Here is a 15,212-nt window from a genome sequence, read left to right on the forward strand (position 1 = left end):
GACTCCTTAACAGAAATCCATGCGTAACTACAAACTCTAGACCGAACTCAGACTCTGACTTTATTGCCTGTTAACAGGTTAATACGCACCAAGCACCATGGAAATTTTGTCCAGATACACCCGAGCCGCTGCATGTTGCTCTGCAGCTTGGTTAGTGTTTTCTAACCATGCAAAGGAGTGTCAGCACCATCTTGTGGCTTTCACTTTTGTACGTGGTCTCCAGGAGTCAGGCAGTTTATGAGCCGTTCAAACTAAGATTTGCAACTGGAACCCGTTAACTCTAAGTGCTAACACCAAGAGTTGCATCTCCAGGGTCACTAAACTCTGAAGGCTGCTGATTAGGATAAGTGAATGGATCAGATAGCTGGTTCTGAAGAACAAGCATTTCCCAACCTTAATAAACATTAAATAATTAAGTGATCAGAAACACAAACCTGCTGTCTTGGTTTGCCTTGTTTAAAGAGCTTTTGTTTTGCTAGTCTAAACACAGCAAACATTTTTACTCTCCTCTTATAAGATGAGCACTCCTCTGCCATATTGTTCTGGTAGTTCTTCTCTGCTTAAGCTCCAATACAGCTCTATCCAGCAGTCAGTTTGGATAAACAACTTTAATTTCTCCCTCTGTGGCAAATATTCACCTGAGGCATCTCAGGTTTCCATTTGCTTTTTCACAGCTGCAGCACAATCCTGATTAGTAGCTGCATTTATCTTCCTCTACCATTTCCAGCTGAGGACTCACAGGGGGGGGAGAAAGAAATTTAAAAAAAAAAAAAGAAAAAAAAAAAAAAAAAAAAAGTCCTGTTAGGCACAGGCTTGAAACCTGCACTATTGTATTTTATCACTTTTCCCTTATTCTGTTTCCAAAAGCCATCTGTTTCTTCCTACATGACAATCAGAGTCTCCTCTGTAGTGATGGTGTCTCCCAGTTTAGACTCATCAGTATATCTCATCAATGCACTCCTCCTTTCCAGGCAGAAGTCATCCATAAAAATATTAACCTTGTTTCCAAACCAGTACTGGGGAAACTCCACTATTAATCTTCCTCCCTTTCAGTATTCCACCTCCCAAGATTGTTGTCATGTCCCCCTCAATCATCTCCTTATTCACATTACAATTTTTCCATCTCATTTTTCTCCAGGAGAACAAATAAATTCCTAGGCAGGCAATACTATTCCTTTTATGAAATTCAGCTAACATTAGATCTATTGTATTCACTTCCTTTCAATCTATCTTATCAAATAAATTTGATTGGAGTCCTACACTACACTAAGATGTAGTCAGTGTCACAAATTGTTTCTTTATATAGCTTTTTACTGTTATTATGTGATTAATGTAGTCAGTGTCACAAATTGTTTATATAGCTTTTTACTGTTATTATGTGATTTAAAACAGGCCTTAAAAACTGCCTGAGACAAGACAGCTCTGTCAAAAAAAAAAAAATTATGGAAGCTGCAGAACAAAAGAATCCATTTAAGTGTGCATTTCAGTGTGCATTTACCTATATAACAAATTAATTTGACTTTTGTCTATATCAAGTAGAGCATTCACAGCAGGTGGCAGCATTACTGTGAAACTACATCTTTTGATGTGAAAACAAGGGGAAAAGGTTTGATGCTATAGTAACACCAGCAAAATAAAATGGTGAAGTCACAGGAATTTATGTAAACAAACAGGACACTAGAGCTGCAGCCGGACTTCCAGACTGAGCAATGAAGCTGGAACACTCTCTCAGATTTTCTTATGTTTGCAAAAAGTTGTATACCACAATCATAAGAATATTATTTTTTTCCAGAAGTGTGTGTTTTTGATCAACTACAAGATAGATCCAGGTGCATCCCTGCAGAGGGTCCAGCTGACTCAAGTCCTCTGCATTTTCCCTTTCTCTGCTGGGCATACAAGTTCTCCTGAAATCACTCTATTCCATACATTCACACACCAGGGATCAGGCACAAACCCAACAAAGACTTGTAGGTGCCTACTTCACATTTCAGTTGCCTCACTGGGATTTAGGAACCTAAACACATTTTAATGAGTACTCCATTCAAGTAAGGATGGAGTAAATTCTCCTAACAGTGGTGAAGGGCAAATAAAGTACTTTAGGTAATTACGGTCCAGTCAGCCTAACATCAATATTTGAAAAGAGACAAATTAGTAAGCAAGCAATAAATCAAGTACTCTGTAAACACCTTGAAGAAAATAAGATGATAACAAAGAGCCAACAGATTTGTCAGGAACAATTAATGTCAAATCAATAGAATTGCTTTCAAAACAGGTGATCTAGTGTACAAGAGGACAGGTCGCTGCAATGAACAAACAACAGAAATACAGACTAGATGATGGTGCACTAATTTCAGGTCACAGAGGTTGAAAGAAAAGATTTGATTTATTATTGGTAAAAATGGGAACACATTTCAGGAAGCCATAGAGGTCTTGTTATATTCAATATTTTCATGAACTATGATATTTTGTAGTTGTTTAAAATTTGCAGATGACACGAAATTGACAGGTATTGTTCAGCTCCCAACTCATTTCTACCTAGTGCAAATCTATTCTGCTCAATCCAGTTGGTGTTGTCTAGCAGTGTCTTCTGAATATTCTGGTATATATTATTCAATGTAATCAAGCATTGGATAATGATTGTATGATAAGACAGAATTAATCAGCTGGACTCTTCAGGACTCAGTTCAAAAACTGGTATGTAGTTATGAAAGTTATCAAAACTAAGTTCCTCTTTGGTAGTCCCTCACAAGATTTCCAGGTAATTCCTCATGTTTTGTCCCTTCTGTTTTCTCAACAGAAGCATGGCTTTTATTAACCAGTGCAATCCTCTCAAAAAACATTATTTCAAATTGCAAGTGATATTAAAAGTTCAAGAATTCCCTTCCAGACTACATGAAATATTGTGGATGCCCCCTCCCTGGAAGTGTCCAAGGCCAGGTTGGATGAGGCTTTGAGCAGCCTGGTCTAGTGGAAGGTGTCCCTGCTGATGGCAGGGGGGCTGGAACTAGATGATCTTTAAGGTCCCTTCCAACCCAAACCATTCTATGATTCTATGGAATTGATTTTTTCTGATGTCAGCTATACTCCTATATCCAAGGCCAAAATTCAACACTACTCTGTAAATTATCTAGCATTGCAGAATGCTGCAAAACAACAAAAGCACTAAATTGAGACTGATGTTTCAAGTAGGATGCAAAGCACCCACTAAGATCTGCTCTCCAAATACTACTAGCTGCAGTTCTACCTCTTTCATACTACATATCATAATAAACAGAAATTTATTTTGTTGAAACTTTATTTTCAGCATCATTATCTTCTTGCTCTGAACACTGAAACTCAGCTCAGACATTGCCAAGCACAGTTTATTACAAGGGCCAAAAAATACCTTGCTTCAGAGGAAGAAGCCAGAAATGTTCCCACCATCAGCAGTTAAAAAAGAATTCTTGTGAAACTACAATGTACGTATTGTATGCATTGTATATTGGTGGTTTAGCATAGTTTAATTTTTAAGATAATGTTATTAAAATGCTATAGAGTTTGTTGTAAGTTCACAAGAGAGAAGCAGCACAGCAAGCCTGTGCCATGGTATTCTCTTGCATAACAAGTACCTGTAAATGATCTGATCAAGTAGTCTTGGACATAAATGAGCCTGGATATAACCTTAAGATATACGCTACCTCATTAATCAATCTCAGTTACCCTCTGTTTTTTCAGAAATTCCCCTGTTTCAACTGATGCAGTACTTTTGCCCGAGCTTCCACAGATATTCTGTATGTTGCTGAACAGCTGTTACCTTTGCTTTACACAAGCTTTTCAATCATGGCAAGACAGTCCCTGAAAACTGATAAAGTTTGAAAAACTTGAGGAATCTTTATGTTATAATAAGGCCCAGTGATATGGGTTATCCCTGGTGCGGCAGACATGACAGCCAGTCCTACAGAGAAGCTGCTGACACAACATCCTCCTACCCCTAGGCAACAGGGTAAAGCACTTTTAATCAGTATATAAGAAACACTTCACCCTACTCACATGCAGTATCCTCACCTCTGCTGCAGAAGACATTTAGATTTAACATAATTCCATGGATTATCAATTGTTTCATCGGGTATAGAAATTCAGACATATATAGAGAATTATATATATAATAATTATGGAATTATAGAATAATTAGCATGTTGCTCTGCTGCTTTACAGTGCAATACTTTCATAAACAACTCACTGATCTCTTCAAAGACCCTGTAACTTCTTAAATTAAGAGCAAAACTAGGGTATTTGTATTTGACTTACTAATGTAATATTATATTGGCACATTTGGCTACATGCAGCCATGCTTTAGAATTGGGAAATTGTTTTGTACAGCTAGCAGCTCCTTATCAAGCTTTATTACAGTTTTATTATACTACTACACATCACCTTTAGGTAGCATGTGCCTGTGAACCTTACAGTATGGCTCATTTACCACCTCATTGTCCCAAAACAACTTCACAATTAAAACCAGAGTTGTCCCTCCTCATATAGGAAAGATATTAATTATCTCACAGCAGATATAGTATTTCTATCACTAAAACAGGTGGTAAAATAAACTGTGATAGAAATTAAGCTCCCAGAATATAGTCACAGATTGTGAGCAGGAAGTGCAGGTTTACATGGCTCTTAATTGGAAGCAGAAAAATAGATATGTGAAAGTCACAACATTTAACCTTGTATGAATTGCTTAGCATTTGCCCTAACACTCCTGCTTTCCAAGTGTTACCATCTGAGCAGGCATTAGGAATGGTGCTAGAAGTGCTGGAGCCCAGGATTTTCAGCTGCCATGAGCTTTCAGCCATCTCTGGAGGATGAGCCATTAGATTTAAATGTTCTGGGAGGGAAGAAATCAGTTTTTTTTGGATTTCAGCATCACCACAGGTCGCTTATTTCAGGCCCATTATTTTTTGGCAACTCGCAGTAATGACTGTATCTGTTACGCTAAATTACATTAATGTCCTACAATACTTACAATGAAAAAAGCAGTAATACAAACAACAGTAATATACAGATTTGATTATACTTTTTATTACAGATTACATTCAGACACTGTTGTCAGCAAGTATTACAGACATTTCAAAACCTAGTTATTTAGACCAGCCCTTTTCCAGCATTACCCCTTTCAATACTGAACCCATTAAGTCCTCACACTCTGTATATAGCTTTCTGCTACCTGGCACCTAGGCAGAACCTTGCTCATCCCTTCCACTTAGCAACACAGAAAAGGCAAGATGAGTTAAAATCCTTTTATAGGGGTTCAGTTAGGAAACATGTAGATCAGGGCCTCATCCACAAGTCAGGAAAATATCACTGAGCTCATGATCCACTTCCTATCATCATTGTGATCAAAGACTCAGATACAAATGGGAGAAGACTATGGGTCAAGTGATTTGCCCTAACAGCACAGCTCTTTATCTTTCCTGCAAACCCTGAAGGACCTCCACACCCCATACTGGAGGCATCACATTACTGACCAATATGGTGCTGTCTCTGGTAGCTTCTGATAGATCTAAGCTTTGTAACAGAGTGGGAGCATAAGTGTGTTCCCATAGATGTAATCAGATGTTCCTTGTACATCCTATTTTGTGGTTAGCCAGGTGCTCGTGGCATTTTGGATACATGATGAACAGGGTGTCCTCCATGATATAGTTTTAGGACAGGCACAGAAGAGAAGATGCTATCCTCAAATGCCTCCATATGCTACCATGGATCCACTCTCATCAAACAGTTGGCCTACCAGTTTTAAAGCAAACATACACTAATTATATTATTGGGGCTGAGAACATGACGCTCTTTGTTTCTGATACTTTTTAAACTGTGAGGCAAATTGTTTGAATAATGATTACTTGGCAGAAGCATAAATTCCTTCATGAAGTTTCTGTGGTCTAATCCTTCCTTAAGAGCAGTCAAAGCAGTCTGGCGGCAGAAACAGCTATTTAACTTGAGCATTAGAACTGCTGATTAAACTAAGCTCCAACATGTAAAAAAATAAGGTCTGCCATGTAAAAAAGAAATAATTACTTACCTGTAGAGTCTTGACTCAAAGTTTCTTGACTACTACTGCTGTAAGAAGGCACTGGAGTGATAGAAAGTGAAGCTGGGCAGGATAATGGATATGATAAGTCATTTTGTGTAGCAAAATATTGAAATACAGGAACATAGGCATCTTCAGAGAAGGTGAGAGGGAGGTGAAGGTTCCCATACACATATGGATTTTTCCAACGAAGCAGTCCGATTGCAAGAGGGCCAACAGCATCAGAACCTGACAACAAACATCAGAAATTAAAACCTGTGCCCTTTTACTCTAGCAGGTTATAATTTTGGAGAAGGAAGCTATAATAAGGTAATACCAATTTCTGTTTTGATCATTAAGTTAGCCTGCCCCTTGAAAAGGAATGCCATATTTTATTTTTGTCCACTGTCAGTAGTGCTGTTAAATGCTAGTGTAGCTCTGAAAGTATATTTTTAATACGTGTTCTGCTTGTACTCCTGACAGCATTTAAGATGAAATAAGCTATTACAATTCCAATATAAATCCACAGTTTGTTGTGGTTTTGCTTACACTGAGATGTCTGTGGGTCCTCACTCTCATCGTACAACCTGGAGGTTTCTCAGCAAGACTGGAAGACCAATGTTGATGTTTTTTTAAATCAACATCTTGCTGCCACAGGCCTGATCTCTGAGAGATTCAGCGCTCAGTGGAAACCACGAACTGGGTGACAGAGCCACTCCACTGTCTCCTCAGATCCTGCTCTGCTGCTAGATATGCAGGCTCTGCCTGGATACAATCCTCTGCTCTTGTGCTATAGTCCTTAAGAAATCTCTTACCTGTCAATCAACAGCTTAGAATTTTTATTAATTTATTGCAGATTTTCATTAAATTACTCTTTATTTCTGAAGACTTATGTTCTGTCTTACTAATAGCTCAACTGTATATGACATTGTGACAAAAACCAATAGGGTTTATGACAGTATGCCACAAGACTGGAGGAGAGCTGCCCTGTAGAGATCATTCTGCTGCAAGTAATATCACTTATCTTACTTTGATGGATTCTTTTTAAGGAAAACACAGACCATCTTGTTTTCTTTTTAAGTCTCAGGTTTGTGATATTTGCAAGACTGGCAGCATCCAAATACAAAATGTCCCATCCACAAAACTGGACTCTTAAATGCAGAGAAATGCTTCTAATCTGTGCTGGTCCTATAAGCACCCTCAAGCACTTATGGCAACACTCACTTCAGACTGCAAGTGCTGCTGCATCAAGCACTGAAATATGATGCACTAACTCTGACTTCAGATATGAACATGTCATGAATTCTTCTACAGAAAACAAAGTATTTAAAGGTTGGGCATGCCTGAATGGAACTCGTAGGCCATACTACTGGCTCATAAGTTCTGCAAGAGCAATCTGATACAATATTACAGTTTAGTTGCTCTAAACACAGTTCTGTCACATACTATAACTGAGCATCAATCAAATGCATATGAAGAGAGTGGCAGTTGTCTAAATGTAGATCCCTTACAAGGGAATAACAGAACAGATCTTTCAGAAGAGGAGCCTCTAAGAATTAGGAAATAAACATCTTTAAATAAGCCTGTGTGTATCAAGAGTTATTTGAGCTACTGCTAGCCAGACAGATATATACATCAAGGACTCTCAAGTGTGCCAACTCCAGATAAAGAGCTGGATAGCACTGCAGAAATTTCAGTGAACTGTAGTAAAACATTGCTCAATACTAGCCAGCATTGCAGTAGACACCATGTTTAACAACAAGCCCCCATCCTCACTACTTCTATCCCTTTCTTTACACAAACTTCAGTTCATGCTTTTTTGGAAACATAAGATTGCTTGATTTTCCTGTGCTTATTCCATAAAGCTTAACTGCTTTATCATGAATGCTCAGGAAAATGAGAGCCCTAATATATATTTGTGTATACGGGAGGTGAAACTTATGACTGTTTTCAACTGTTGATATAATAATGAAAAATCCATAAGCACTTCTAGCATCCTACTTAGTGTTCAGATTTTTTAAATAGGCTTGCAGTCACTCCCTTCTCCAATATCATTTCCAGTATACATTGATGTTCACTTTTACCAATAAAGAGTCATTCCCTAAACTCATCTGAAAGTACATGGAATTGATCATTTTTGGGGAAAAAAGCTGACACAGATATATCACATCTAAGAGGCTCTTAGTTGTCTTATTTATCTGTTCACCACAGCAAGGCCATTCTGCCTATACTAAAGCTTTCAGCTTCATTTTGAGCTTTGTCTGCAAGCGAGCATACGCTGCAGCTGTAAGTATATGACATACAGACTCTGAGACTGAAAAACTAAGCTACAGTATAGAAAGGTTACAAATAAAACTACTCAGAATTCTTGAGTGAAGGTAAGCTCTCCAAGTTTTTTACTTTGTTTAATCTCATTAGTCACATCAGTTAACAACAGCTTTCACCATAACCACTTTCTGCAGCCACATTAATATAATTGACTAATAAAAGTAATACATAAAGAAATGCATATATATTGTTGATACATATAAGTGTACCTAGATATGAGTGTGTGTGTGTATAAGAAGCTGAGACACTTGGAAAGCAAATGTAATAGTTTTAAATTACTAATTTGCAAAGCCATAACAGTAGTTTCTCTTGTGCTTGATGAAGTTTCAGAAAGCTTTTTTTTTTTTAAGACAGCATTAAAAAAAGGACTCTGAAGATATATCACTTTAAAAAAAAAATAAAAAGCTGCTTGAAAAAGTTGTCAGAGTTCAAAAACTTATCTTCCAAGGTAAATGCAACACCATGGATCATTGCAAAAGGCAAGGAACTGGCTAATCTTGCAGCAGTATGGACAGATGCACTTGACTGCATGATACATACACGGGCTGTTACTGACTGCTTTGCTTTACCAGCTGACGGCAAACCGACAGCTGAAACAGAAGAATGTATCCGAAGAAGAAACTAATGCAGCGATTACATATTTTTTATGTTGTGCCAAGAGTTTCATAATTATAACAGCAAAGGAAAGCAGTAACTGGCTCTCAACACAGCTTCTCAACAGCAGGGCAGGGAAAGGGTTGCTGAGACGTGCTGAAGGAGGCTGCTTAGCGGCATAACAGAGTTTGTGGCTGGGAACACAGGTACGCTTCTGAATCTGCGGACAATGGTCCTGCCGCAAGCTTAATGCTATTCCCAGGTGTGCAGACACAACTACACTTTGTGGAAGAACAAGCACATGCACCCTTTATTAACAATATGGAAATTAAATTAAATCGTGTATCCTGGAACTGTTTCTCCCAATGAAGAGGACTGAAAGGGGCTTGATAGTCCCTCAGAGCTTTGCAGATGCAATGCCCTGAGGAGTAAATCTTAAAGCTTGAAAATAGATGCAAACTTGGCTACCCCGGTCCCTCAGGTTTTCCTATAAGACAACCACTTTTTATGCATTCCCTTGATTATTACAGGTATTTCCTTTTCTCTCTGCAGTTTTCTGTGAAGCCATTGATTTGCATCTCTGAGTTTTCTCTCTGCTGTTCCTGGATTGCCCCCAGGCTTGTTCTCTCACAGATATCACTGTGCCCAAAAATTCTCCCTGAAAACCTAAAATTTTGTATATCTTCCTAAAGCAGTAATCCTCAAAAACAATCCCCTAATATTCCTCCTCCCCTACAAATGCAGTAATGCCATCCACCAACCACATAACTCAATAGCCTGCCCTGCAATATCATGAACCAAAACTATCCGAGAGAGATGAAAAAATAATTTATACCCTGTACCGTCCATGCACCTACCTGGTCTCCAGGCTGAGTTTGCTGCAGGGTGACAGCGAACCATCAGCTGTGCACTGTGCACCTGCAGACCCCTCCTGTGGCACCTCTTCTCCCCTCTGCTGCTCCCCATTCGGAACCTCTCACGCGTGCTCCTGCTGCTTCCTGGAGCCTGTATGGCACATGCTGGCCACATGCTATAAGCTCAGTCTTGTCATTTAAAACTTTCCCCCCCACACCCCCTCCCGTGCCTCCTCTCCTCTCTCACTTCTCCAGCTAGTCCTGATCCTAGCAATCAGGCACACCGTTCCCCTCCTGCAGCCAAGTTGGAGAAGGAGTTACCATCTCTTCACGTGGTGTGTGTGGCTACTGCTCCAGCTGGGCTGTTCCATAGGGAACCAAACTCCCTCAGAGAGGAGGGAGGGAAAAGTCAACAACATACTTGGGAAGATTTGCAGATATACAGAAGTGTTTGTTCAGCTAACACCTTCTTGGTGCAAAACCCTCTCTGAGCAATAGTGGTGAAGGATAACCATACACAGCCACCTCGCGTGGGGATGTAAGGCTGCTGCAGGATGGGCCAAATGCATCCACATGAAAGTTAGTACTTTAAAAAGAAGTGTATGTATGGAGAGCAAGCTCTTACATATTACATACTGCAACCAAACAAAGCTGAGTCCAAGAGACCCGGGTGACAAGTTTTAGCACTGCATTACCACCTGAGATGCTCTCCCATCTCACCTCCTGTTCAGGGCTGGAGGCAGAAAACCCTGGACCTGATGCCAAGTGCCTGCCATGGTGGGCAGGGAGAGGGTCAGGCCCCAGCTGATTCCTCTCCTCTGCTGAGGCCACGGGAAGGAGACCATGACCACCTGAGTCACGCACTCTGACACTTTCCTCCAAAAGCTGAAACCCAGCTGTGGGTGTTCAGCCTGAGGCTTGCTGGAAAATCCTAAAGACCCTTCCCAGACCATCCTACTGAACCCCTCTTCTGTGAGACCTCAGCATGCTGGGGAGGATCTGCCACTGCTGGTCACCACTGGACCAGGTAAGGCAGGACACCCCTTGTCTCATGGGGTAAAACTCCTCCAGCTTAGTAATAGCTCTAGTTTTGTCCCAGGAGGCGAATTTAAAGCTCTGCAATGTGGGGAAGGGGAGCAGAACAGGAGGACCATGCCTGGGAGCAGAGCTTGCCTTGCTGCCTGCTCAGCTTGCTTACAAACCTGACCTGAAATACTTCCTAGGGATACCTACTCTGGAAAATGTTCTCTATATTTCTGACCCTTCTAAGCAGTTAAAGGGGTTGAAACATCTCATTTCCTAATCTAGTTTCGGTCTTTGAAATAATTTGTTCTGAATAACCTTTGCATTTCTTTCCACTGGAAAGATACATTTTGGGAATAGATGACATATAGGGAACACAACAACAAAAATAACAGTAAACAGACCAACTGTACCAGTCTTTAAATAAAAAAACCTTATAAGTCTATATCAGCATTTTTTTAGTCTTGCATATTTCTGGTGTATATATATAGATATATATAGCCAAATGGGATTACAATAATTACTTTCAAGAAATTCTGTTCCAGCTAGGCATATTTGACATTTGCACACAGCATAAAACTGAAAGTGCATATGTGTGATTTTTTCAAAGTTTAGCTTAAGCAGAAAAGCAGCTTTTAGCTTTATGCTATCTGTATGTGCCCTAGTTCAAGCTTTTGAGCTTAACATCTTCTTGCTCAGCTTTCAAATACTGGTGTCAGCTTGTTGACTCACTAACACCTAACGAGATACAAAGAACAACTTGACCATGTTAGGTTAAAAGGGATTTCACTTGACTAGTTTCTTTTTTCCATCTTGGCAATCACTCTATCCTTTCCAGTTCGTGGAAAGGGAATTACCCTTTAGCTGCCTTTCATTTGGGTACATGCCCTCAAGGGTGAGACAGATTTCCCATGGTTGTCATTAATTGCTTCACATCTAGAATAGACAAGAACTGAAATTTACACAAACTTTAGGTAGAAAATAAACACGGCAATTTACATTTCCTCTACTAAAGATCCAAGTGCCATTTATGCTTATATTTAAGAAACAAATAAAAAAGTATTATTATTGTATACCCTGGACACATGCACCTTCTGACGTGTGACTGATTTCCTGTGGTTCACTTCAAGTCTACATATGCACATCCAAGGACAGAGTTTTGAGTTTGAACACAGAAGAGACACGCAGCAGACCATATGGCATATGGCAGAAGGGTATATTCTCACTGCCCAGCTTCAGTTAGCCGAGGTAGATGGCTGATCTCTATAAGTTTCTCTAATAAATGGAGAAAAATAAATGGAGATCCTTGGAGAAAACAAGGATCAGCTCCAGAGTAATCTGTAATAAGATCACAACTGTGGTCTGTGAATCATTCTTGATAAGAGCTTTTCTCTGTCTCCATTAAGTACAGATACAGCACAAAGGAACTAGCTACCTAATTAGCTACCTAATTCAAATGGCTAAATTAGCTTCCTGAAGATGGGAAGTGTAAACAATGACCCCAAGTATCCTTTTTTTTGATTCAGTCTCCTTCCAGTTTATGCTGGATTCAATAAGAACTGAAGAGCTTATTGCAGATAAATGATTCCACAAGTGCATTTGTCAGTTCTGTGAGAAGGAGCAGCACCAGTGTCCACCATTGCATCTTGTCCTCCTCTGCACAGGGGATGCACCAAGATCAGGACAGAGTGCAAATCATAAGCAGATGATGAAAATCATATGGGCCAACTATACAGCTCAAGGTAAAATACAATATCAAGGACAAGGTGTTTCTACAGGTCTCTGTAGAGCAGTGGGCAGAACATCTGGCAGAGCTAGAACAGTCAAAGGGTTCAAAAACTGCAAAAGGGTTCTTTGTCTTCTTACCTAAAGATTTTTATATTGCTTCTTATGGAAAGATAGAGTGTAAATAGCAGTTTTGGAAACATCTAGAAGAAAATAACAAGAAAAACTTCTGCTCTTCTTATACACAGAAGGATCTATGTCAGTAACAAAAGCCTTGATGTTCAGCTGATCAACTCACATTGGTTATCTGTCAGATGACTTCAGCTTGATTGAGAGCCCTTGGTGGGTCTTTCCATGTTAGTGCTATAGAGTAAGACTGTGACAGTTATCCGCTATATCAGTGGTGGGTTTGTCAGGGTGCATTTTTTTTTTATAGTCTATTTAACTACCCAAGATGTGGTAGGAGCACTGCAAATCCATGCTACAGGCCTACCATAGTGGAGTGGCTGGGGAGACTTTGAGCATACTGCATGTGAAAAAGATTCAATTTACAACAATAATTGATATCTACACTACAGACTGCAACTTCATTAAAAATCCCCACTGCAGAAAAAGCCCAGGAGAACAATCATTACAAACATCTTCACTGAAAATACTTAATGTGCAGCCTAATGAATTCCTTCTTACTCACATCCTACACATCTCACTGAGACACCAAAATTGCTGCCTAAGAGTCTCTAAAAGCCATTTACCCCCTCTCCTATGCTGGAGCTAAAATCCACTTAAGTTTCCAGCAGTGCAGGCAGTATGAAATATCCTCTGAATCCTGCTTACTCCCAAGTACTTTTCCCCTCACTGACCTATAGTCCCAAGGACAAACCCAGGCATTTTGCTAGAGCCCAGGCAGGAACATAGCTCTTTAATTCTTTGTCTGATCATCACTCCACCTGCAGTTCAAAGTCTTTTTTAAGCGTTTAACAGTAAAAAGCATTCTGCTAATTTTATAGCAATTTTCTCTTGGTCATGTTCTTACATGTGGCATATATTTGCTAGGGACATCCAAGTAAGGCCAGGCCACAGCACTGAAGGACAGGCTCTTATAAGAAGTATTCAGAGAATCTGGAACCTAAATGATTCAAGATGAGGAGTTATTAGTTGTCCTCTTTCCCAGTAGGGGGTAATAAATGTTTAAGTGATTTGTATTAATTAAAAAAAACTATTGGCAAAAGGTATTAGTATTTTAATGAAAAGACAAGTAGTTCAAGAAGAGAAAGGCTTACTGTGTTCTGTAGCCCATGCAGGAAGAAACCTTTAAATGCTTTGACATGTAAGAGTACTAAAATGCACAAGCTTAACAGCTTTTCTTCCCGTCAATAACTGTGATATTCTGACTGAATAAAAGTTAAATAAATCCTAAAAGCTTTACTTTTTACTATGGAAGTGGAGAATAAGTGGTTAGGCTTCACAGCAGCATGAAATTCACCCAGGTCTCTCTATTTATCTAAGTTTTCGTATCCAGAAAAAGGAGAACTGTGTTCAGAGAACAGCCTTGCTGCAAGTGCTGACAAATGGATAACACTGGGTTTGCTACAGACCTTGATAAAAAATAAATGAGAACATTGATCACAATCTATTTGTGAAATCTCACTCTGGACTAAATGGAAGTTATGAATGCAGCTCCCTAATTCAAACATTCCATCAACAGAAATTAAGAGTCAGATGCAAAGTGCCAGCTGCCTAAAATATATAACCTAATATCATCACACATTATTTAAATATCAGTTTAAATTTAACATTCTATTTAAAGCAAAGAAAAAAATTCTGCCTTGGCATAAATTCTCATGTACTTTGAACAATTGTCTTCAACTTTTTTCCCCCCTCTGCCCTCTTTTCATTGAGATCTGCTCTACCTTCATGTTCTTTAACCCAGTAGTGATAACTCCAAGGGTTTAAAAATATTAAAGAGTAAAAACCTAGAAAGTAATCTGACCTGTTTAAGCATTTTAAAATTGAGGGGCAAAAGTGTGTTGAGACACTTTTTTTTTTTTTTTAAGTAGCCTTCTTATTTTTGTACCTTTAAGGGAAGGTTAAAGTTACAATATCAATCGATTCTATGATTTTATCTAGAGAACAAGACTTACGAGGAGTTACTGAGGTTACTGGGGTTGTTTAGCCTGGAGAAAAGGAGGCTGAGGGCAGAACTTATCACTGTCTACAACTACCTGAAAAAAGGCTGAGGCAAGGCAGGTGTGTCTTTTCTCCCAGGTAACTAGTTATAGAACATGAAGAAATGGCCTCAAGTCGCTCCAAGGGAGGTACAGATTGGATGTCAGGAAAAAATTCTTCACTGAAAGGGTTCTCAGGCACTGGAAGGGGCTGCCTAGGGAGATGGCTGAGTCACCATCCCTGGAGGTGTCTCCTGATGTTTTTACTTCTATCCCAAAAATACATATTTCTGTCTGGGTATTCCATCTTTTGGCCTTGAATTACTGAGTCTTAGGCAGTTTTCACTGTTTAAAAAAAATAATCAAAGGATTGTTTTCTAGTTCTTGGCATATGATTATGAGCAAAAGAACAGGTATATAAAATAGCTGCTTTCAGCTTAGAACTCTCATCTCTTATTACTGACTTGCACCTGTGGAACTTAA

At 39.3% G+C, this 15,212-nt stretch overlaps 1 protein-coding gene across 1 annotated transcript in view; it reads right to left on the reverse strand.

Moving 5' to 3' along the window:
* Positions 1 to 9,991, reverse strand: part of LOC104527027 (anoctamin-4-like) — a gene marked incomplete at its 3' end in the record, with an annotated part of 184,869 nt that extends 174,878 nt beyond the window's left edge. Inside the window, 4 exon segments of the mRNA XM_029085611.1 lie at positions 6,053 to 6,289; positions 9,173 to 9,254; positions 9,256 to 9,383; positions 9,820 to 9,991. Coding sequence (XP_028941444.1) covers positions 6,053 to 6,289; positions 9,173 to 9,254; positions 9,256 to 9,383; positions 9,820 to 9,991 — 619 coding nt within the window.
* Positions 9,992 to 15,212: the final 5,221 nt, after the last annotated feature.

The sequence above is a fragment of the Antrostomus carolinensis genome, unplaced genomic scaffold (assembly GCF_000700745.2).
Source record: "Antrostomus carolinensis isolate BGI_N321 unplaced genomic scaffold, ASM70074v2 scaffold1426, whole genome shotgun sequence".
Classification (NCBI taxonomy): Eukaryota; Metazoa; Chordata; class Aves; order Caprimulgiformes; family Caprimulgidae; genus Antrostomus; species Antrostomus carolinensis.